The sequence below is a fragment of the Megascapheus bottae genome, chromosome 8, assembly GCF_031878675.1.
Source record: "Megascapheus bottae isolate mThoBot1 chromosome 8, mThoBot2.hap1, whole genome shotgun sequence".
Taxonomy (NCBI): Eukaryota; Metazoa; Chordata; class Mammalia; order Rodentia; family Geomyidae; genus Megascapheus; species Megascapheus bottae.
This window is the reverse complement of record NC_143516.1, coordinates 5,837,704-5,862,685: the sequence shown is the minus strand read 5'-3', so window position 1 is coordinate 5,862,685 and position 24,982 is coordinate 5,837,704. Positions and strand designations below refer to the sequence as shown.

Sequence of the window (24,982 nt, the reverse complement as noted above, 5' to 3'; positions counted from 1 at the left end):
TGTTGAAAGATCTAAGACATAATGTTAGGTAAAAAATGAGCTAACAGGCAGTACATTTATGTTTATGTGAAGGAAAGTTAACATTGCCAGGCATCATTGTCACCTTTAACTCTAGCTATTCAAGAGGCTGACAGCTGGAGGATTATGGTTTACAGACAGCCTGGGCAGAAAATTCTGAGCGGCTCTATCTTAAAAACTATCAGCAATAGTAGGACTGAAGTATCTCTCAAGTAGTAGAGTACCATCCTGGGGCAAGTAGGCTGAGCAGGCATGAAGCCCTGAGTACTGCCAAAAGGGAAAATAAAAAAGAAGCCAATCTATCCATCTCTAGATGTCCAGACATTTTCAAGTCTCAGTGGTGACTACTGTGGGTGTCTTTGTGGAGGGGAATGGAGAATATGTAAGGGCAATGGGGTTCTTGCTGTATTGGCACTGCCTGAAAATGTTCTACAGTAGAAAAGCGAGAGCATCTTAGCAATGCAGAGAATTCCATATGCCTTATGTAAACATTGAAAGTGGTGGGGCACCCTCTAGTTCTCGGAGACTGAGGAGAGGAGGCACTGCTCTCAAGAGCACAACGGCCTTCTTCATGGAGTTCGCAGAGCAGTTTTCCCACGGAGAAAAGCTCAATGGCTGGCAGAAGCAGTAGTTTGTAATAGCAGATGTGAGACTTGCCAAAAATAAAAAATAGAAAAACTTCACTGGCCAGCTTCTATAGAGATAATGAGAAACCAATACTTAAATAGCTTATCAGAACGACAATACAGCCTTTGAATATTCTATTAAAAAATGGAAGTGTCATTAATATTAGCTTTATTATATCTGATTTGTCCAATCCATCAGATGAAAGACATGCTGGCCATGTACAACATAATTTCTATAGCCTGAGGGGTCACATGCACCATTACCTGAATGTAGTTGATTGGCTGCAGACTGGGTTCATGGCTCCCAAGCGCCCCCTGGCTGTGACATTTCTCATTTCCCTCAGGATCTCAAGGCTGCTTATTCATCCTGCCCCAAGAACCTCAGATCCTGGGGTACTGGGGCTCTGCTGTATGCCGCTCTTTGTTGGAGGTCTCTGTCTGAAGGTGGCCTCTGGGTCTGTGAGACACTTGGCTCAGGGGCTGTAAAGCCTGCTTCAGGACGTCTGGGACCCCCAGGCCCATGCTGTAATGGTCTGTGCTCATACTTATCCAGTCGTTTCTCAACCACTTCACGAATCAACACTGAAAGGTTCAAAAGTCATGATGATTTTTCAGATATTAGATGACTTATAGATGAACATAAAACATGCAATAGGCCTCCCTTCCCTGTATCATAACCTCTTATCAAGGCAGCATATTTAATTCACGTACCCATTAATGCACTGAATGAAATGCCACTTCTACCCATCTTATCAGAATACCATTTGTAAAATACTCATAGAAGATAATGATAAAAGGATAAAAATAATATTGATTTGTACCTTTGTTAATGTAACTGACATACCAAAGATTTATGTTCTAAACTATAAAGTTTCTTTTTTTTTGTAGCAGGGTTGGAGACTTGAACTCAGGGACTCCTATCTGCTAGACTGGTTCAATGCCACTGAGCCATACCTCCAGCCCTGTATGTCATGGTTAATCTAGGCTATGGTCTTCCTTCCTTCTCCAAAGATAGATCGCCTAAGCTATGGTCTGCTCGCTTTTAGGCGGGGATCACATGATGTGGCATGCACCAATCATGTCCTCTAGCTTTCTCCATGGAGGTGGAGTCTCTTGGGACTTTTCTGCCCAGGCTGGTCTCAAGCCAGGATACTCCCATTCTTAGCCTCCTCAGTAGTGTACAACGACAGATGTGTATCAGTGTCTGCCTGAGCTGTGCTGTTCGCAGCCCTGGCTTGGAGCTATGATGACAGACATGAGTCACTAGTGCCCAGCTAAATTATTTCTTCCCAGTGAAAAGTTGAGAGGTGACTTTTTAATAGAAAGCCATTTTTAAAATTATCTTTAAATAGTTTTACCAAGGGGTTTCAATTCAGTGAAGGAATTTATGTGTACCATCATCTTTATCAGTGGTCACCCCTTCTGGAGAGATGACCAGAGTAAAGTCAGTGACTTACTGTCTAGTACTGTTCTTCCCACCATGTTGTACTCCATGGTCTTTTCAACTTCGTACATGAGCCAGGGGAGGAATCCTACCTCAATGTCTGTAAAAGAAAAAAAAAAGCCTCATTAAGTCATTCTTACAAATCATTGAGACAGGAAGATTGTCGTCTCCCTCCTGGAACAGATTCATCAACATTGTTTTCATAATACAAAATGTTAAGTAAGCTCTTAAGTCTAACTCTTGCCATATTCTCAGGTATTCTCTGGCTAGTTTCCTTTTCTATTGTAGCTGAAGTTGTATCTTGAAGGTTTTGAGGCCTTCATTGAGTCAAAGCAGTTACAGTTTCGACTGACTTTGTAATACTGTGGCTTTACAAGTGTGATCTGAGGGGGTGGAGGAGGAAGAAGAAAGAGGTAGATATTGGAAAACTACTTTTGACTTTTGTTTTGGTTGAAGGACTTGAACTCTGGGCCTGGGTACTGTCCCTGAGCTCTTCAGCTCAAGGCTAGTGCCCTAGCACTTTGACCCAGAGTGCTACTTCCAGTCTTCTGGTAGTTAACTGGAGATAAAGGTCTCACGGGGACTTTTCTGCCCAGGGTGGCTTTGAACCGTAATTCTCAGATCTCAGCTCCAAGTAGCTATTATTACAGGCATATGCCACTGGCACCTGGCTAACTTTTCAAGGCACTCTTTGATAGAAAAAACAGGAAGAGTCATGGCTTGTATCTCTCACTCACTACTGTGCTGAAGGACTGATATCAGCTGGTGGTGCTGGGAGGTGGTGAAAATTTCAAGAGCTGGGCCCAGGTGGAGAAAATACATGTTTGGGGTGTTCCATTCGGGTTATGTTGGTGTTCTGCCCCTTCTCTCTGTTTCCTGACCACCATGAGGTGAGCAGCTCTGCCGCATGTCCTCTGCCAAAGTCAGGATTTTGACCCATTCTATTTCTACTAGCCATTGTTGTTGGGTTTTTTTTTTTCTCAGTAAATAAATTTATTCTACAATCAAGATTTTTATAACACTATTTTAAAATGTTGTCCTGTTAGATTTTGTTTGCTTGGAATGCAGTGAGTCTAATTTACTAGAATCTATCAGAGTTTGCCATGGGCATCTAATAAGCTTGAACTAAACTCCCTTAGAAAACTCTCTTTGTATGCCTGGGAAAGATCAGTGGAAGAGATGACATGGACTTAAAAAAATGTCCTGTGGTTAAAACTGATCATAATTACTGTGTACATCTGTAGGGTACCACAATGTACTTCTTATTGGTGATGGTACTTATAATAGTTGACTTAAACAGTCTACCTCAAAGTGAAAACTAACATGAGGGTGGCTAATTATGACAGACTTAGTACACCAAAGCTCTCCACAAACCTCTTTCAATAGGGTCATAAAAGTAGCCACTGTCCCTGAGACTGCCAAACACAGAGGGAAGAAGATCTGCCAGGTAGCGCTGTGCAAATGCCCGGGCTGAGATCTTCTGTGATGTCTCACTGTGCTTGTGGATGACGTCCCACTGCTGCTGCTTGCGACGCTCCTGCCAAGAGAGAAGGGCCATTGTACACAGTTACTGAAGAGTATGTCCTCCTTGGATGGATCTACAGAGGTCAATGCATGTAGACATGCCAAAACTGGATTGTCAAGGTCTCAATTGCAATGTACTATTTTTCATCAAGACTTTAATGAGTTTCACTAACTTGTGTGTATTGAGTTAAACACACACACACACACACACACACACACACACACACAAAGGATGGAGCATAAGGTAAAGCTCATCTTCTGATTCATCTGCAAGTGAAACAATCTCAAGATATACATATGTATACATATGCGACTGAATGGATGCTATCGGGAGATTAACAGATGTAGTGTATATGCTTGTCATTAGGGCGCTGTGAGTTCAACCTCAGCCTGGGTTACAGAGAGAGGCCTTGTCTCAAAAAGAGTACAAATCCTAAATGTATACATATTCTTCATTAGTATTATAAATACTGAAAGTTACGATTGCTGAGGATCACAATAGCTTAAAACCTAGGTACATAAGGTCATATAGGATGAGACTAAATGAAAGGAACTCTAGGATATGGAAACAGATTTATCTTGTGTGATTGTTGTTTTTACTGTATTATGTTATTTCTCTTCTCTTCTTTTTGCCTTTTTGGTTAATCTAATGTTGTTACTACATCTGACTTTGTTATATTGCATATATGTTTATTTGTTTATTTGAAATAGGAAAGGGAAGGGAGAAAACAAGATGATTGGGCGGGGGTGGGAAGGGGGGACAAAAACACGAGAAGGGGTATCAATACATTATCCAGACAATAAAGGAAAAAAAAACCCAAAACTATCTGATTATAGGTTACCAAGTACCCAAATTTAAAAAAAATAATAGTTATGATTCCTAAGACATCTTCAGTTAAAGAATTTGGGCATTTGTAATACTCTTAATGTATAAAACTGAAATGGTTCTGAAGAGTATGAAAATTTGTTGCTTTCTCCGATCATGTAGTATCTATAAAGCTAACAATATTACTCCCACATAGAAGTAAGAACATTCATATATTTTCTAATTGAATCTAATTTCAAAGTTTAAAAGCAAATACACACCTACATGATTTGTATTCATTTCATTTCATTTAGCAAGTAAAATATTTTTGTTGTTGTTGTTGGCTGTGGGGCTTTAACTCAGTGCCTGGGCCCTTTTCCTGAGCTTTCTGCTCAAGGCCAGCACTCTACTGCTTTGAGTCAGAGCTCACTTCTGGCTTGATGGGGTTCACTGCAGGTAAGCGTCTCATGGACTTTCCTGCCTGGGCTGGATTTGAAACGTGATCCTCAGATCTCAGCCTCCACTTCAGATAAATATTTTTGATATAGATTTCATGGATTATTTCAATACAGACTTAAATAATTACATAATTACTTATTAATTTTGAAGAAAAACTTAAAAAGTCCAGCTGGCTAAGTATTGAGTAGGATTTCTCAACCAACATTGTTCAAAGTAACTTAGGCATTTTGGGAAGTCATTTTAACTGGAACCACTTGTTAATTTATTCTTTTAGTGTGTAACAGGTGACAGTTATTGCAGACCAGAAATATCCTCAAAGATTACTGAGGTTCCAAGTGTGTGATGGTGGTATTTCAGGTACTCGAGAAGCAGAGATCAAGAAGATCATGGTTTGAGGCCAGCCCAGGGAAAAAAGTTAGTGATGAATTTATCTCAAAAAATATGCAACAAATAGATGTGGTGATGCATGCTTGTGAGCCTCACCACGAGGGAGGCAAAGGCAGTAAGATCACTATCTAAGATAGGTCTTGGGCAAAAAGCATAATTTGAAAAATAACTGCAGCACAGAAAGGACTAGAGGCATGACACAAGTGGCATAGCAAGTGTAAGGTCCTCAGTTTCCAACTCTAGTACCACCAGAAACCCAAACTGAATGATACTTAGTCTGTAGTGTCCTAAGTATAAGATATTCGTTTTTTTTTTTTTAAATGAGTTGTAAAACTTCTTTTACTGAAGGCTCATAAAAGCTGTAATCTAAAAAATATTTTACAAGGGCCTGAGAAGTCTGGAGCTCCCTAAGGGCACAAAAGGGTCTGGCCACTGAGGTATGAGGGCCACAAAGGGCCTGGCCACTGAGTAGCCAGGTCCACAATTCTATCCAGAATACACAGGGCCTGGCCATTGAGAAATGAAGCCCACAGTTCTACCCCGACCCTCTGCTTCTTAACCCCAGCAAGCCCCGCCTGGCAGTACTTTTCCCTTCATCATTCGGACACTGCATTATAGCAAGTCAAAGTAATTCTTTCTAGGGCTTCTGATATTTAAGAGCATCTTCCACTTAGGACACATGTAATTTTGGAAACTTCATTTAATTTGGAACTTTTGGGAACTCAATTTAGATAACATTTATGTAAGGTAAAATGTCTAAAAAGTCAGTTAATGATGGGTCTATGATCTAAAGGAAACACAACAAATCTTACGGATTTTTTTTTTTTTTTAGCTTTACAACATACCATACATAACTCTGAACATGAGCTGAGCTCATGGCTGTAGTCCTAGCTATTCAGGAGGCTGAGATCTGAGGATCACAGCCTGAGTAGGAAAGGCTGTAAAGACTCTTAGCTCCAATTCACCACCAAAAAACTGGAAGTAGAACTGTGGTTCAAAATGATAGAGTGCTAGCCCTGAACAAAAACTGCTCAGGGACAGCATCCGGGCCCTGAGTTCAAGCCCTATGACTGACAAAAAAAATTAAGAAGCTGAATGACAACAGTACTGGGGCTGTCTACTAAGGCATATCCCCAAAGAAGGTGGTCCACCCATATGAACAAAGACCAGAGTCCATCCCAGTCACTAGGTGGAAACAAAGACTACGGAAGGAAAACAGAATGCATACTTTTTCCTCTCTGTGTCGTCTCTCTTGCTCCTCTAGCCGCTGAACTTCAGCCAGCTCAACGTTCCGCATTTCCTCGTAGGTGTACTGATTGGCCCTCAGGTTGGCCAGCTCCTCTTCCTCCATCACTTCCAGAAGGGACTGCTCAATTGTCTTCCCCACCAGAACTTCTAACATGGGCTTAACTTCAAGATCAAAGTCAAAGAGCTTAAACACATAGATGGAAGCAAATCAAATTTGAAGTGTCAGCCAAATGTGCTATATACATAAGAATATAGAGTAACAATAATAGGATAGTATTTATTAAAGTTGTTTGTATGCCGCTGTGCTGGTATTTGTATTTTACGTTTGGGTAAAAATCTGTTAAGGTAAAGTTATAAAGACAAAATCTCTGCTTTTATTAACATGATACCTGGACCTCAACAATTTTAAGAGCAAACTCTGAAATCAAAAGGGTCTTTCTTACATTCGGCCTATGCTGCTCAGCTGTTACTGGCTGCTTTTAAAATACTAGTTTGATGAGCTAAGAAACAATAATAATCACTATTTTAAGAGATCCATGCCTATGATTAAGAGCTGAATTTATCTTCCTAGGTAGCATCTCAAGACTTACTTTCTTTCCAAGTTTCAATGACAATTCTAAGTTCCTTCAGTTCTTAAATCACATTTATCTCAATATGCACATAATCACTACTATCTCCTCTTTAGCTTTCCATATTAATGTAATGCAATTGAAACTTTATTATTAAGTAGTTGCTCAAAGAACTTATAATTCCATATTAAGATTATTTTTCAGTGGACAGGACTTCAAGTTACTAGGTATGTAATCTCTTACATCAGGGAATGATATTCCTTATTTGGGATGAGTCTTTCTTTTTTTTTGCCAGCCCTGCGCTTGAGCTCAGGGCCTGAGTACTGTCCTTGGACTTTCTCAAGGCTAGTGCTCTACCACTTGAGCCTCAGCACCATTTCCGGCTTTTTTCTATGTATGTGGTACCGAGGAATTGAACCCGGGTCTTCATGCATACTAGGCATGCACTCTACCACTAGGCCAAACTCGTGGCCCCTAGGATGAGTCTTTCTTATGTATACACGTTAGGGCAAGTATATAAACAAACAAAATGAAAATACATATATTCAAAAAGATTTATAATAAGCAAAAAGGAGAACTTCGAATATGGAATTTAAAAGAATTTCTGAAGGGATAAATGGGGAAGAAGAATAATGGAAGGGGTGGGCACCAATCAAAATGTGTTGTACATATAAAGGCACATGTTCAATAAAACCCCTTTGTACAACCATTTGAAAATAAATAAGATTTTGGGTACTGGAGGATATTACAGATAGTGTAGATTTCATCTAGACAGAAATCCTCTTTCTGCTCATGAAACTGTAGTTGACTATACTAAGCTTGGCCTAAACGTAACTTTATCTCCCTTAGGAAGAGAGAAAAGCCAAAAGATTATACTGTACCTCGCCTTCTAGTATTTGGGTGGCTACATCTTTACCAATTTTGGCAGGAATGAAGAGTGGGGTTGGTGGTCTGTCCAAAAATGCATCTGTCTGGCATTCCATGTCAACTTCTATTATACGGTCAGCAAGTTCTTCAAGGTACAATTCTGAGAAGAATATATATCCCACATTTGAAATTCTAGTCTATTTCAAGCATGCATTCATATTTACAATCTCAGCTCCTTCATGAAAGTAGTGCACGTCACTAATCCCAGCATCCAGAGCCAGAGGCGGGAGGATCACAGCCTGAGTTTCCTGATGAGACTGTTCTCATAAAAAGAAAAGACCACAGATACTTCTTCATCCCACTCAGAAAAAAAGTGGATCAAAACAGAAGGCCTGGAGTGCTTCAGTGCAGGGTTCATCTATTGCAGTATTTTACACATGTAGATGGTGTAGTCATTCAGGCTAGGGCATTTCCAGAATGTATAAAACTCACTGAGCTTTGCATGTGAGAAAGAAACTAAGAACATGAGACCACAGACACACGTGAGATGTGAACTGTGAAAGGGATGGCAGTTGATAACACTGACATGAAATAGTCCCACCATGGTCAGTGCATCATACAATCATGTGCCAGGGCCTCACGTCATGAAAGGTTACTGATGTGAAAACAAGTCCAACTGAGGAGTGATTCCAGGAGGTAGGGTACCAAATGAAGAGCATGCGAGTTAATACAGGACCCCCGGTCAGCCAAGCTACTATGCCCCACTTTCTTCATATATAAAAGGCACCAAATTACTTGTCAGATGGAATCTCTGCAGTGACAGAGAGGTTCACAGGTACACAGACCTCCTATAGTCTCTGAAAAAATACAAAAAAGCAGTGACTTGACTGCTTAATGCTCTAGTAGCACAAACAACACTAAGTCCCTCTTACAGGATCACATACCTCTGATGGTCACTAGACTAGACTAACAATTGGAAAGAGAAAAACAGATACAGACCAGTTATTTTTGCTTTACTCCACACATAGCTATCTGTAATGAATCTGCTTGTCATCTTGGAAGGGTATAAGCCTTGTGGGAACACGAAGAATGCTAACATATATGACATCATTCATTATCAAATTGGAGGAGGAAATGCCAGTGAAATGAAAGAGATGTTACAAAGAGCTGAGCAAAATAAGGAGTCACAGCACCAGTGCCAGTGCCAGTGCCACACACCTGTCTGCACATCCACGTGCTTTCTGCCTTCCACAGGCTCTGGAGTTCGTGGTCTGAGCCGTTCTTGGGCTCGTTTTCTGGCAAGAGCTTTCCTCCGTGCCATCTGCTGTCTCTGAAGGTCTAATATGTCAGGCTGTCCAGGCTGAGAAGGGCAGAAAGGCAGAAAGGCTTCTAAGCAAATTATATGAGAATCTACATAAACCACCAAGTATGATTTAAAAACTCCAGGGAAGGTTATATCTAACTTTATTTCGACACATTCCGTAGTTGTTTCATCCTTTTTGAAGTCCCTCTCCTCTCTCCCATGCCTCCTGTTATCATTTCTATTTAGGGAACTTCTTTTTTGTCCATCCTGGGGTTTGAACTCAGGGCTTCTTGTTTACCAGGCACGTGCTTTACTATTGAGCCACACCACTAGGGTCTGCCCACTCCCCGCCCCCCACTACTTTCTAAGGCCTGCTAGTGATTTATAAACCTAGTTCTCCTTCCTCTGAGAATGTGTTAGTTTCATGTTCCCCAAAGATATTTTCTCTTGATTAGAATTAAGAGGACTGGAGGGATATTGCCACTCCCTTCTGGCCTCCATGTTCCAGATATGAAATCCACTGCCACTCAGGTCATTGTTTTTCTTTGCTAATGTGTCATTTCTAACAGATCTTTTGAAGACTTGTTTATAGTTGGTGAAAGTTTGCTTTTGCTTTGTGTTGGCAGAGATTTCTTGGGGTTTATTCTGGTGGTTCACCTGATTTCTTAAATCTGTAGGTCTTCTATTGAATTTGTGGTATTGTCAGGAATTGTTTCTTTAAATATTTTTCCATGCCCCACAGTTTCTCTTCTGGGATTCTGATAACACAAATGTGATCTTTTGTTCTTGTTTCTCTGCTCCCTATGGCTTGGGGGTTAGTAGGGAACTATTTTCTCTCTGCTGAGATAGTAATTTTCATTCATTAGTCTGAGTTCACTGTTATTTCCCTTGTCACTTCTGTCCAATGGTTTTATTTTGGTTATTGTATTTTTTCTATTGTATTTTATTGTCAGGGTGATGTATAGAGGGCTTACAGTTATATTTGTCAGGTACTGGGTACATTACTTTTTGAACTGATATCCATTCCCATGTTTTTCTCCTATTTTCCCTCCCCCATTCCCCCCCAATATTTCTCATTTATATAGTTTCTATTTGCTTCATTTTTAATCTTATTTTTACACCGAGACTTTATTCATTTGCTTAGAGAGTTCATAATTGTTCTTTTTCTTTGTCGGTCCTGGGATTTGAACTCAGCCTGGGCACTGTCCCTGAGCTCTTCAGCTCAAGGCTACCATCCTACCCCTGGAGCCACAGTGCCATTTCAGTTTTCTGGTGGTTAATTGGAGATAAGAATCTCATGGACTTACATAAAAACTCATGGACTTTAGTGCCCTGGCTGGCTCTGAACCATAGTCCTCAGATCTCAGCCTCCTAAGTTGCTAGGATTACAGTACACTGTGCCCGGCAATAATTCAATTTTAATTAAATACTTTTATATATGCTTTTAAGATTCTTGTAATCCATACATTTTAGCATTTAGTTGGTTTAATCCTTATAAAAGACAATCTTGATTTCTGTACGAGTGGCTTATTTAAAAATCACATTCTGGGCTGGGAGTGTAGCTTAGTGGTACAGTGCTTGCCTAGCATGCACAAAGCTCTGGGCTTGATTTCTTGGTTCCACATACAGAGAAAAAGCTGGACGTGGTGCTGTGGCTCAAGTGGCAGAGTGCTAGCCTTGAGCAAAAATGTCCAAGGACAGTTCCCAGGTTCTGAGTTCAAGCCACAGGAGTGGCAAAAAAAAAAAAATCACATTCTGGAGATTTAAGGTTTCATAACACTCTGGATTCTACTTACTCCAGAATTTTGCCAGGGCATACCCCATTATGTTTTAGTGTGCAAATCTGCGTAGTGTCAGAAGATGAAATTCCTGCTGCACTCTGCTGACAGCACCTTATTGGAATTCTCGCTATCTCTAGAACTGTTCTAGTCATATAAAACTGCAACTCTCTATGCATTAAATACTGCTCCTATTTCCCCTCCCTTTACCATTGAGCCACATTTACTTTTCTTGTGATTCCCCTTGATTTCATTCGCCCGCAGTGATGGAACTGCAGACCCGTCCCCACGTGTGGAGCTCACCATGGGCCCCGTGGGCAGGGCGTACGTGTTGCCTCGGATCACCCTTCGATCATACATTATGTTTCCATAATGCACAGGTTCTTCAGGTCTGTAAAATAACAAATAGGAGAGTACTTGAACAAAGTGTTGACAGCCACGAGACAAATTCATTTTCAATAGAACTTAGACTTAAATATGTGGATGGTGTGAGGAAAGACCAAGCATCTGCTTGGAGGAAAGAAGGGAGAGGTTTGGACAGATCAGAACTGGCTTTAATCATCATTGCGGAGGGGTGCCATGTGACATGAAGCAGGGTGGGAGAAACAAGGTGTGGAGAGTTGGGGTTCAGGGTTTAGATATAGTTGAGCTTGAGAGCTGTTAGGAATGTCTTTGTGGTTTCGGTAGACTGTCCTGTTTGGAATTTATGTCCTTCTGCTGCCAAAAGCCCTGCACTTTCACTTTCAGATAAGGTCGAGGCGAAATTTTGCTAAGAATAACTCAAGGACAGGGATGAGATTCAGGAGGGGTCCCCTGGACAGGGTGGACAAATGGGCACATTTATGCAGGGTTTACCACATGCCAGCCCTTCATGTCCATCTTTATCTAGTCCTAAGAGTAAACTTCAAGTTGGGAACTATAATTCTTTTTTGACAGGAGGAAATAGACTATGAAAGGAATCGTCCCCAAATCATCTTGCTAGCAAGTGACAGAGCTGAATTTAGGCTATAAATCTGTAAGAAAATTTAATAAATGTGAAAGTGGCCCATCTGAAAAGGAGTTTTCCCCAGAAGACTGAAAAAAAGCTCAATTCAAAGACTGGAAAATTATGTTAATAAAAGAATATGGCTTTAAACAGGTCAAATTCCGCATTGTTCTTTAAAACCAAAGGTGGTTTAAAATTTTAGCAAAAGGAGTCAGAGTCTTCAGTAGTGAAAAATACTGTTGAGAGTTTCAACTGAAGCTCTTCAAATTTATTCTGTTTACAGCTATGAAACTAACAATACTTATTTGGTTTCCTAGTACTAATAAGGAAAATTTTGGGTTGTTGTTTTCAAAACAAACAAAAGTAAATAACATCTACTGCTGGTGAGAATATAAAGAAAAGGTCTACTTTCTATTTGTTTCTATTAAAAAATATAGATGGCTTAAAAATAACCTGTTTCTGCAAAAATCGGTCTCATAGAAACAAACAAATAACAATCCATCACAGAAACAAAACCTGGAATCAAACCAAGTATCTATTATAGGAGACTATCTTAACCACTTATGGTACATCTATCTATATGCCACTGACACTATGCTGCTATGGAAAATAACTGAACAATTTCAGTGATTCCCCAAGGAATGCTAAGTGAAAAGGCAGTACTAGGAACTGGGTATGTTACCATTGCTAAAACCTAAAGTGTGATGGCTAGTTTTGTCAGCTTGACTAGACTGAGAAACACTGAGATTTAAATAGCTCAAGGATATATTTATTTTGTACACTGAAAAGCACTAATAATTTTAAACTGGAAACAAACACACCCCTTCTGTTTCTGTCTTCCCTTAGCATTAGCCTGGAAACTTAGCCAGAGTGTAGCCTGTCTGGCTCCCAAAGGCTTCTCCAGCTACTATCTCCATCTCCATCTCCATTTGGGTCCTATTCCTAGGCTTTGCTCAGTTCTTTGGCTTTGTGGGGTTCTCAAACAGATTGGATTTGTATTCCACATGGAGTGTTTCTTCATGTGGTTTTTTTTTTTTCTTTATGGTTTTTTTCTTTTAAGCCTTGTCCTCTCCAAATTCATTCAGCTACTTTCTTGCAGGTCTTTTAAGTTTAGCACCACACTCTGTAATAGCCTTGCTCTGTCTCCTTACTTCCCCTAAACAGATTAGCAACCCTCTTGTAACAGATATCTTTCTGTCTTTTGTGCTACTTTGATACAAATTAACTAGTTAGTTCAGCATGCACATTAACTATACCTAACGGAACAACATCCTCATTTCTAATTTGTTGGTCTCATTTATCATAATGAGTTATGAGTGGCCATTTAAATTCACCAGGTCCTGTCTCTGGAGGGAGTCATTTTCGTAATGAATCGTTCAGAAACATAAACAATCCCTCTTTGCAAATGTAAGTCTCCTAGCTTGGTTTTAAGTGCTAGAAATCTCTAACTAGAAAAGTCTATCAGAATAACTATCAATCCAGACTCAGTGTTTGAAGCGACCACCAAAAGTTATATTGCTGATCAGTCACTAACAATGTGTTCTGAGTGCGTACTATACAGCAGGCATGGTACTATGTGAACAAAGCGTATGAAGGTTCTGGCTTCCATGCTCCTTAGATTCTTGTGGAGTTGCAAGCTGAGATTCCAAACACCGAAGCTTCTAGAAAGAAAACCGTCCTTCTAGCACTGCCCTTGGACTTTCTCACGGCTAGAGCTCTACCACTTGAGCCTCAGCACCACTTCTGGCTTTTTTTTTTTTCTATGTGTGTGGTACTGAGGAATTGAACCCGGGTCTTCGTGCATGCCAGGCCAGCCCTCTACCACCAGGCCAGACTCCAGGCTTCGAGAAAGCACTTTAAGAGAACCACAAAGCTTATGGCCCTTATTAAGCACGGATGCCTGGAATCAATGCAAATATTCATTCACGTAAAAACATAAACATGTAACCCAGTTCCGGCCCAAACCCTGGGATGGAGAAGGCTTTGTGGGGCCGTTATTTTGTTGTGTTGGCCCCAATGTCGGGGCACCCTGGATTAAGGAAATGCACGCGCTTGCTGGCTCCCTGGGAGGTGTCCAGTGCACGGCTGGCCGACTCAAACTCGGAGAAACGGGGAAGCTGAGGTCCCAGGCACGGCTGGAGTCCGCGCCCCGGTGCCCCGGGGGCGAGCGCGGCGGCCGGCCGGGCCCCTGCCGGGTGTCTCGGGGGGCCTTCGCACTCTCGAGCAGCCAGGGGCACTCCTGCCGGGGACGGGACGGGCACTCACGCCTGCATCTGGTCCTCCCGGTACCGGCGGCGCTGGCAGGGCACCGCCCGGGGCCTGCTGGTGTAGGTGTAGGTGCCGCCGCCCAGCTCCCCGGGCGCGCGGCCCGTCAGCGCGGGGGCCGAGGCCATGTCGGGGGCCCAGCTGCCCCACTTCCGGTGGAGCTTGGCCTTGAAGCAGGTGGGCGCTAAGGACTGGAGTGAGCGGGAAAGGCGTAAGTAGTGCCAAGGGCACCGGTGTCGCGGGACCAAGAGCAGCGGCTCGCGGGCGGGCGGCGGCGAGGGCTGAGGGTGGCCGGCGCTGGAGGCGGGCGCTCCACTCGGCGGGCTCCCCCGAGCGCGGAGCCTGTCGGCGGCGTCCTCACCGGTTGCCCGGCAACCCGGAGGCAGGCCGGAAGTCTCGGCCTTCCGTAAGTTCCGGCCTGTGGAGTTCCCGGGAAGGTCGGCAGCCAAGGACACTTCCGGCGCCTGACCCCGCCCCTCCGTGCTGGAATCCCCGGTGCGCCTGCGCACTGGGTGCTCAGCCTGGGGCTCCGACATGGCGGTGTTGTTGTATCCCGGCCCGGTTGTAGGATGCGGCCTTGCAGCGCTGGTGTCGGCGCCATCCTCGCGGGCCTACGTGCTCTTTTTTTTTCTGGGGCGTCCTCCGTGGCTTCTCGCTGCCGTATTCCCGGTGTCCTGGCGGCGATTCTCAGCCGCTCTCTGTGACGTGCGGTCCGGGCAGGGCCTCCCCCGCGAGCCGGGGTCCGGACAGGGCAGGGCCTCCCCCGCGGGCCCGGGGTCCAGGTCCAGGTCCGGGCAGGGCCTCCCCCGCGGGCCCGGGGTCCAGGTCCGGGCAGGGCCTCCCCCGCGGGCCCGGGGTCCAGGTCCAGGTCGGAGCAGGGCCTCCCCCGCGGGCCCCGGGTCCAGGTCCAGGTCCGGGCAGGGCCTCCCCCGCGGGCCCGGGGTCCAGGTCCAGGTCGGAGCAGGGCCTCCCCCGCGGGCCCCGGGTCCAGGTCCAGGTCCGGGCAGGGCCTCCCCCGCGGGCCCGGGGTCCAGGTCCAGGTCCGGGCAGGGCCTCCCCTGCCGGCCCCGGGTCCAGGTCCAGGTCCAGGTAGGACCTCCCCCGCGGGCCCGTGGTCCAGGTCCAGGTCCGGGCAGGGCCTCCCCCGCGGGCCCGTGGTCCAGGTCCAGGTCCGGGCAGGGCCTCCCCCGCGGGCCCCGGGTCCAGGTCCAGGTCCGGGCAGGGCCTCCCCCGCGGGCCCGGGGTCCAGGTCCGGGCAGGGCCTCCCCCGCGGGCCCGGGGTCCAGGTCCAGGTCGGAGCAGGGCCTCCCCTGCCGGCCCCGGGTCCAGGTCCAGGTCCGGGTCCGGGCAGGGCCTCCCCCGCGGGCCCGGGGTCCAGGTCCGGGCAGGGCCTCCCCCGCGGGCCCGTGGTCCAGGTCCAGGTCCGGGCAGGGCCTCCCCCGCGGGCCCCGGGTCCAGGTCCAGGTCCGGGCAGGGCCTCCCCCGCGGGCCCGGGGTCCAGGTCCGGGCAGGGCCTCCCCCGCGGGCCCGGGGTCCAGGTCCAGGTCGGAGCAGGGCCTCCCCTGCCGGCCCCGGGTCCAGGTCCAGGTCCGGGCAGGGCCTCCCCCGCGGGCCCGGGGTCCAGGTCCGGGCAGGGCCTCCCCCGCGGGCCCGGGGTCCAGGTCCGGGCAGGGCCTCCCCCGCTGACCCCCGGGGTCCAGGTCCAGGTCCGGGCAGGGCCTCCCCCGCGGGCCCCGGGTCCAGGTCGACTAGGGCTGCCCCAGGGACACAAAAATGTGGGGCTGAGTTGGACAGCCTCTGCCTTGACCGCTCTGCTCCGTCTCTGCGGGTTTACATAGTCCCCAGCCGGACTGTTGACGCTTGGACCGTCCTGGGAGGCCCTGAGCTTGAGGGTGGGACCGCTTGTGTACCCAAGGAAAAGAAGAGGCAGCATCTTTTCCTTGCAGTTATGGGAAAGTGACTGGATGGCCGTGGCTTCAAAATGTTCTTAAGTACGGATAGGAGAATGCCAGCGAACAGGGCACACCCACGACTGAGTTGAGCTGACTGCAACTTTCTCATGCCAGGCACTCTTTTTTTTCTTCTTTTTTTTTATTGTAACTAATGGAAGGGTTACATTGTATTCGCCAGAGAGACGGTGCATTTCTTCACAAACATTGATACCCCTTCTCATGTTTTTGTTCTCATTTCCCTCCTCCCACCCCTCCCCTCATCTTGTTTCCCCCCCCATCCTATTTCAAATAAACATATATACAATGTACCGGATAACAAGGTAAGATACTGAAACAATATGAGATAACCAAGGGACAACAAAAGAGATGAGAGCTAACATAGTACATTAAGAAAAACAATCACACATTATATGGCTCTTGTTTACATACCATACCAGGCGCTCTTGTAAGACCTAGAGATAGTCAAAGATTGGATTTCAGTGTAGGAAGCAAATGATAGAAAAGCCTGAAATGAAAAACAAGAAAAAATTTAGGGACTAGTGAGATGTACGATGGAGTCAATGTAAGGTCTTAGAGTTGGGAGCCTTGAGCAGCGGCTTTTGCTCAACTGGCAGAAAAGGCCTAAGAAGGTAATATTTAGAAGAGTGAGCCACGTGGAGTCTGGAGAGAGAGACGTCCAGGTTGAGGTGGTGGCTAGGAGGAAGGCACTGTCTCTGAGAAAGCAGCGGTGGTAGCAAGGAGCTGGCTGCTCTGGAGTTCACATGTGAAGAATGGGTTGTGAGATGGAGAATGAGACACTAGATAAGAAGGTATTGCAGTAACTTAGGGGATGTGGCTTGAGTTAGCTTGAGTAGAAATGGAAAGAAGGGGAATATGGGATATTTTGGAGAGTGAATTTAGGTTATTCTTGGATTGGTTGAGGGGATGAAGAATAGAAGGAGACAGTATGGCCACTGAATTAAGGGCTGGGGTAAAAAGACAATAATCCTGTCACTAACTGAGCTGCAGTCAACTGTTGGAAGAAGCAGAAAATTAACGGTTCTGGGTGCTTGTGTGTGTGTGTGTGTGTGTGTGTGTGTGTGTGTGTGTGACAGAGAGAGAGAGAGAGAGAGAGAGAGAGAGAGAGAGAGAGAGAGAGAGTGTGTCATAGGGCTGGGCGCTGTCCCTGAGCTCTTCAGCTCAAGGCTACTGACCTACCCTTGAACCACAACCCCACTTCTGATTTTCTAGTGGTTAACTGAAGATAAGAGTCTCACATTCTTTAGTGCCTGGGCTGGCTTTGAACCATGATCCTCAGATCTCAGCCTCCCAAGTAGCTAGGATTACAGGCGTGAGCCATTGCACCCAGCTTAACAGTTCTGTTTTAGACATTGATTTTGAGGTGGCATTGGGTATCCAAAAGCACACATCAGTTGGCAGGCTAGCTATTTGAGCATGGAGTTCCATGGAATGGTTGGGATAAAGAGAGAAAATTGGTACTCCCAAGACATTAGAGGGCTTCAAATGCTTTAAAGGTAGAAGAGAAACTGTGTTACTGAACCAAAGGCTAACATGGTCAAATATCCTGAGAGGTTAAGGAAGGTGTAGATTGAGAAGTAACCATGGTGTTTACCAACAGGAAAGTTTTCTGTGAACTTGACAGTCACACCAGTTTCTCTGAGATGGGGCAGCTTGACTCCATATAAAATTACCAAGGACAAATTGCGTTAGTCTGAAAGCATAGGTTATTCTTTCCAAGAGTTTTGCTATTATCTTCTTAGTGAAGTACATAAGATCTTTGGACACATCTCTCAAATGAAAATGAATGGCATGTAATTAAGTGCCTTGCCACAAGGTGCCACTATTTACTGTCTTTGTTAAGTAATTGTAACATAAGCACATGTTGTATTAAAGGAATGCTGTTTGAACACACACACACACACACACACACACACACACACAATAGGTCAATTGGAAGTTAGTTATATTATCCAGTTATATCTCAAAAGCTAGGGTGGAGTCCACTTGAGAAAGGAGAATAGATGTGAAGTGGTTCATTGATGTCTAGCAACCCACAGACTGAGGTTCTGGACTTGAGGTCAACTCTAGATTCTTTCTCACTTGTTTGACCACATACAACATTCAACTTATTTTTTTGTTGTTAGGTTAAAACCAGATACAATAAATGCTCCTTATTGGTTTCAACTATTTCTGTGCCTTAGAGTGATAATGGGTATAACTGTTCGGCAAGTTACAAAATGCTATGTAATTATAAGATTTTTAAGAACTTGATAAATATCATTTATGCCCATCTCTATAGCAATTTAGGTAGTATGCACAAAGTTGTATTAGTGAGAATTTACAGTTTCTCATGCTGAGAATCCACTTTGACCTTGCTGGCCTAAGAATTTTAGGGGGCATTCGGGTGTCTTCAGGCACAGCAGCACTGTGCTTGAGATGCAAGCATCACTGGAGTCCAAACTGAATCAGGGCTTTGTGTGTCTTCCTGCATTCCTCTTTGCTTTTGTCTACCTGGTGCCTTTGTTCTGTTTGGCCCCAATTTGCTTCCTGTACTGCATGGAGAACATTAAAATATTATGAAGATTGCAGGAGACCACAGGCCAATATCTATGTGCCAGTATCCTACAGGTTACAGTGATAACCAGGTAGACTAAGGTTGAGTTGCTTGTTATAAAATTACCTCATTTTATGAAGTGTGAATTCATGAACGCCATCATCAGTTAACACAACCTTCAGCTAAAAAAATCAGGTGCTCTGGAATACATAAAACCTTTGAGTTCTACATAGCCCTTTAGGAATATATAATATAAATATACATATATGTATAGGTACATATATTACAGCATTATGATGCTTATGTTCTTTTAAACTCCCAAATGCTAATTGCTTGCAATGAAACTCATATAGAGCTATCAATGTTTTTTCCGTTTATGCATTTTATTAATCATTCTTCACTCTAATTATCTGTGAGGTCTCATCTGAAAAATTAATTCTCCTCAGCTGGATTCCCTTAGCAGGAAGCTGGAGGAAGTTTCTTTGAACTTGCTTACCCTGACTGTATGGGGTCTCTCCTCCTAGAACTGAGGTTACATGGGTATCCAGAAAATGGAGGTTCTGTGGTGGCTAAGTCTCCTGCCTGCCACAAGGGAGTGCTGGTGCGCTTACCCAATAGTTTAGGATTAGCCACTCTGTGCTTCCATATAGTTTACCTGACACCTGAAAATACTGTTAACATTGGTTGACTGTGCTTCATTATATGTATGACTGTTTATGAATAGCCTCAAACATTTTAATAAGAAACATATAGGACATAACCAGAGTGTGAAAAGTACACTCAAGGACGCTTGCTGAAATTATCTGTCTTCATCCCTGGAATTCTTTTGAAAGTCAGGTGTGGGGAATCCTGGTTTAAAAAGTCCTGGTTTGGGGCCGGGAGTTTGGCCTCGTGGTAGAGTGCTTGCCTAGCATGCATGAAGACCCGGGTTCGATTCCTTGGTACCACATACTTAGAAAAAGCCGGAAGTGGTGCTGAGGCTCAAGTGGTAGAGCTCTAGCATTGAGAAAAATCCAAGGACAGTGCTCAGGCCCTGAGCTTAAGCCCAGGACTGGCAAAAAAAAAATCCTGGTTTGAAGTTGGAATTGTGGCCAAGGTGGGAGGGACCCAGCATGACTTGGTTCACATAAGCAGTCTCACACACCGTTCTGCATTCTTGACACTCTGCCATTGCTGTGGTTTCCATTCTAGTTGGCCAAGGCTGGTAAAGCATCTGTTAGCAGCCACTGAGCCTGTGAGCCTAACTTTCTGTTGTCTTCCACCTGGCACTTGTGAATGTCAGTACTTCTGCTTGTTCTCCACATGTTCCCTGTGTACACTGAATACAGTTGGTTAGAAATGGAATGTAACTATTTCTTGAAGAAGAATCTCAGAATCAGATAAGTCTGTAATTTCCTTTTGATCTAAGACAATCATGACTCAATGCAGTAAGAGATTTACGGTCACAGAAGTCCAAGAATCCTATCCCTTGCCGTTATTTTTGCTGTGTCTTACCCCAGAATTATTTTAAATGAACTCTGAGAGCTCTCTAGAAGAGCAGAACCAATAGTGTTCACATGTGATTATTATAAGTAATTGGTATATCTCTCTTCTAGAGGCTGAGAAGTCCCATGCTCTGCATTGAAAAGCTTGGAGATGCAGGAAAGCTGAATCTGAAGTTCCATTCTGAGCCAGGACCAGTGATGGGGTAAGTAACTTTTGTTCTATTCAGCCTTAGTAGACTGGCTGAGTTCCATGTGCATTGGAGAGGCCGATGTGCTTTAGCCACTGATTTAAATATTAATTTCATCCATCAATGCATCCAAAATAGTGTTTGTACAAATGTCTGGGTGCCTATGGCCTAGTCAAGCTGACACCAAAACTGAACCAATAACTGTTTTGTGGTACTCATATCTAGGACCTCAGGTTGGTAAGTTCAAGTTAGGGACGATGGATTGCTGGGAACTAGAAGCATCTGGAATTCTTGTGTTCACTGAATGGTACTTGAGTGATCTGGCTCATGCTTTTATGGCCCCATGATGCCAGCGATTGTCTGCAAGCCACCAGAAGCTATGAGCAGCGTGGAACAGGCTCTTCTCTCATGTCCTCAGTAGGAACCAACAGACCCTGCCAGTTCCTCTGGCCTTGGACGTCTGCCTCCAGGCACCAGCCACCATCTATGGTCCTCTGTTACAGAAGCTCTCACAAGGGAATACAAATAGCTTTTGAATTTTTTTATTCCTTTCAATATTTCTCATATTTTTGACAAGGGACTACACGTTCCTTTAGTAATGAAAGAAATAGGTTTTATTTAATTTACTGCTTTCAACCTTTGTCCTGTCAGATGTGGAAATACATCAGAATCTTGTGATGATTGTACCTGGATAATGTGATGGGAGGTAATTTGCTTTGTTTCCTCTGTGTCTGCTTATTTAAATGTTTTTCTTAATGATTGTGGGTGACTTTTTTGGGGATGAGAAAAGGAAAGCAGACCAAGCCGCCAGAAGGCCTGGGCCTTACCGTGCCTACATACGGGAGGGAAGCCTTCGCGGGGTTGCTCTGGGACGTAAATGAGCCTACACAGAAGCACTAACCCAGAGCCTGCTGCTGGCTGCCTGTTTTTCTACCATGGATTTCACGAACATCAGTGATGGCCACACATTTCCTATGAAAGTGGTGCTGGATGACTTAAGTTCTATAAGATACACATTCTTCCCACTGGTTGTTAGTGGAAAACTGAGGGCATAAAGAGCCGGGGGGAGTGGAGGCGGCTTGCTCACCTAGCGCCAGGCTGAGCCTCAGGGAGGGGTCCATGTGGAATCACATGGTTATGCCATTTTGCAAAGTTTTCAGGCAGCATTTAAACCACAGTCCCTTAAGACGGCTGTTTCTTTCCTTGCTGACCTCCCTTCTGTTGGAGTGAGGGTCACTGGGGTCCTTTGGAGGCGAGGCGAAGGGGAAGTTGACCTATGGATGGATATAATTAACAGCTTCAGCCTTAAGCCTTTTGGGCTACTATCATAAAATATTACAACATTGTGTGGCTTACAAACAACCGAAATTTATTCCTCACATTTTTAGAGGCTGGACTTCCAAAATCAGATTCAGTGTTGGGGGAAGATGGCTTTTCTGACTTATATACAAAGTGCCTCCTCAATATGTCCTTGTCTGGCAGCAGAGGCTGGGACTCATTCTGGGATCTCTTTCATAGGATGCTAATCCCATCCGGGAGAGCTTTGCCTCATGACCTGATACCATTAGCTTAGGAATTACAATTTTGGGGCAGTCCTGGAGTTTGAACTCAGAGCCTTGTGCTTTCTTTCTTTCTTTTCTTTTTTCTGCCAGACCCTGGACTCAGGGCCTGAGCACTGTCCTTGGGCGTTCAAGGTTAGCGCTTTACCACTTGAGCCACTGAATCACTTCCAGTCTTTTCTGTGTATGTGATTCAGAGGAATCGAACCCAGGGCTTCATGCATGCTAGAGCGTTGTGCTTTCTCTGTAGGTGTTCTACTTACTTGAGCTTTTTTTTTGCTTCAGTTATTTTAAAAATAGGCTCTTACAACATACTTCTTGAGATGGGGTCTTGCTAACATTTTGCCTGCACTAGCCTCAAACCCCCAATCTAACCTTAAAATGCTCTGAGAAGAACAGGATTGGACACTGATTGAGCTAGAAGGTAGTCTAATGGTATTTCTTTCTTTCTTTCTTTCTTTTTTTTTTTTACAGGTTTTACAATCTGACAACATTCCAAACTTTATATCCCTGATAAGGACCTGAAAAAGCAGAAACAAGTCATTCTCAACTGTTAGTGTTAAAGGGGACCCCAATTTTTAAAACTGAACTAAAATTAAACTGATATTCTTCCTATAGAAAATATTTCAAAACACTGTTAGGTAGAAGAGGCTTAAAAAGATATACAGTGGAAAATGTACCCCCTCTTCCCCAAAAAGAACATAGAGAAATATGTCAGACATTTAATCAAAAGATGTGATTTGGGGGCAAGATTTTATTTTTCAGTTTTACAAAGTTTATAATTTGTGTTTGTTTCACATTCTAGATAAATATTTGTATGCATGACTGAATTTGTATTTGTCAGCTTTCTTTGCTTTTGTTTTCCTTGTAAGAGACACAGAATAGAATAAAGAAACATCAGTGACTTAAAACCTGACCCAAAGAACTTGTTCTCAAATCAACCTTCTTTCTACTCAGTGGTGATGTGAATCTGATGTTAATTCTCAGCACTGCAGGCTGTTTTTCCATTTCCTACAGAGAATCAGAGAAGGTATTTACAACTGGTTCCCTTTTGATCTAAAAGGTTTTGGTGACTCTATCTAGTAAGCCTTGGATGAAGTAAGTTGTTCAGCCAGTCAGAACAAAAGCATGATTCAGAATATGAGCAAGTGGCTCTCATTTTCTTAGGAAGTTTTCAACACAAAAACATGCTGTGTTTTTTTTAATAAAAAGTAAAATTTAAAGCCAATGGGTGGAAATTTCTTGTAAGAAGATAGAAAAAAACCCATAGCCCTTCCTATTCTTGAAAATGAGAGTTGTTTTTGTCACAGCATCTGAGATCCGAATGTATTTTCTTTGATTTCATTTCATTTCTTCTATGATTTCATTCCTTGGTATAATCCCCACCTCCACCTTCTGCTTTCTCATGCTTTTGTATTTCACAGTTGGAAAACACAAGACATATAAGATATTTGGCCAGAAAGCTAGGGGGTTTGCCTTTATTTCCAATCAAGCCAAAGCTTTAGTCATTTTGATGGGACTATTTTGTGGTTTAAAAAACGTTTCACGCGGCCTAGGAAGTTAACAAGATATATTCATAGAAAGCACAAACCAGAATCCTGCCTGGAGCACTGCCCACGCACCCCACGCAGGCAGGGAGGGAAGGGTGCTTTTCCTTTACCCACAGTGTCTTCATCTCTCCTTAGCTGGCTGATGTTGGGAATTTACTTCATCTCATCTACCAAAGCACACGCAGTCGTATTCACCTCAGGATGTTGGTGTGAGGATTAGGTGAATGAGTAGTGAACTTAAAATAAAAAGATGTCATTTCATGTGATTATGGTACCTGACTTAAATCATGAAGGAAAAGCTTAACATAGAAGATGAGGCCTAAACCGGTATCAAAGGAGAGTGGAATCTAGAAAAGAAGGATACCGCAGAAAATGTTACATTAAGAAGTCTTCAGTGAAGTTTGTCATAGAAAGCAGGCGAATGAACCTCGTGGGAGAAAAATGCTAGTTCAGGAATTTTCAGTGCAGTGACTTACATTTGGTGGGCTGGTGCTCTACCACTTCAGAATTGCCTCTAGACCTTCCTCTTCTGCGAGTTATTTTCAGATAGAATCTAGAGAACTTCTCTGTCTATGTTGGCTTTGAACTATGATCCTCCAGAGCTCTGCCTCCTGAGTAGCTAGGATCACAGCCACAAGCTCCTGAAGCCTGGCTTGGTTCAGAGAGTTTTATATGAAGCTGTGATATAAGTAGAATTATGTGTAGAGAATCACTGTCATATTTTTCTTAATTGAATTAAAGAGCATATGTGTATTTATTTGTTCGTTCTTTCAGTAACTTAACAAGTACATAGTGAACATTTATATGTGCCAGGAATGTTTTTGTACTGCGACTACAAGGAAGAAAGACATGCTCAAAGAATTTCTAGCCTGTTAATGGAAGAGAACAAGAAAGCCCCGAGGACATTAAATGTGGGGGTTTGACAGAGGAAGGGCGGGGAGAGGGCCAGTGAGAGCTTTGGGGGCTTTTGAGATAGGGTTTCATGTGGTTGAGAAGTGGGAAGGTAGCACAGAGGTGCTGACATTCCGGGCAGGGGTCTAGGCAGAGCAAGGCATAGGTGTGCAGAGGCTTTGCTCATGTGTGTAGCTGCACTGTGGTGACAGCTGCTTCACCAGGGGCCCTTGGTGCCAAGGGCTGCAGAGAGAGGGCTCACTAACCATGCTCTGTTGCAGCCTGTGAAGAAGCCACAGCAGGGAGGAGTGGCAGGGACTCAAAGAGCAAAAAGATGTCCTCAAGTGGGAAGTCTGAAAGGTCAGGCCCAAGGATCGAGAATTTGGGAAGCATGGTGAATGTGGAGTTCAGAGGTGAGGCTTCTAATCTTTGTCCTGCACTGCAAGCCGCACAGAAAAGACAATGGGGATGAGGGTGTTAAAAATGAAGATATTTTTCAAGCCTAAGCACCGGGGACAATAAGCTG

General features: G+C 44.1%; 1 protein-coding gene and 1 long non-coding RNA gene across 2 annotated transcripts; one reads left to right on the top strand and one right to left on the bottom strand.

Annotated features, from left to right (window-relative positions):
• Nucleotides 1–796: 796 nt before the first annotated feature.
• On the bottom strand, nucleotides 797–14,667 carry Rsph3 (radial spoke head 3). Its single transcript, XM_090337888.1, has 8 exons — nucleotides 14,279–14,667; nucleotides 11,332–11,419; nucleotides 9,166–9,307; nucleotides 7,962–8,107; nucleotides 6,492–6,695; nucleotides 3,463–3,625; nucleotides 2,102–2,188; nucleotides 797–1,226 (listed from the first exon to the last, which is right to left on the bottom strand). Exons 1-8 carry the CDS (start codon nucleotides 14,404–14,406, stop codon nucleotides 1,003–1,005), a joined length of 1,182 nt encoding a protein of 393 aa, XP_090194014.1. The 5' UTR covers nucleotides 14,407–14,667; the 3' UTR covers nucleotides 797–1,002.
• A 1,872-nt stretch (nucleotides 14,668–16,539) lies between these two features.
• On the top strand, nucleotides 16,540–23,229 carry LOC150059478 (uncharacterized). The gene is made up of 4 exons (XR_016536453.1): nucleotides 16,540–17,039; nucleotides 20,380–20,471; nucleotides 21,108–21,162; nucleotides 22,490–23,229. It is a non-coding gene; the product is annotated as an uncharacterized LOC150059478 (long non-coding RNA).
• Nucleotides 23,230–24,982: the final 1,753 nt, after the last annotated feature.

What these genes read in the sequence shown, in the direction of transcription:
- Rsph3 (XM_090337888.1), bottom strand. Translation starts at nt 14,406, where the DNA reads ATGGCCTCGGCCCCCGCGCTGACGGGCCGCGCGCCCGGGGAGCTGGGC. An exon ending in GCACGTGGATGTGCAGACAG is followed by an intron (nt 8,108 to 9,165) that starts GTGTGTGGCACT and finishes TATTCTTCTCAG; the next exon opens with AATTGTACCTTGAAGAACTT. An exon ending in TTATGACCCTATTGAAAGAG is followed by an intron (nt 2,189 to 3,462) that starts GTTTGTGGAGAG and finishes TTTCTTTTACAG; the next exon opens with ACATTGAGGTAGGATTCCTC.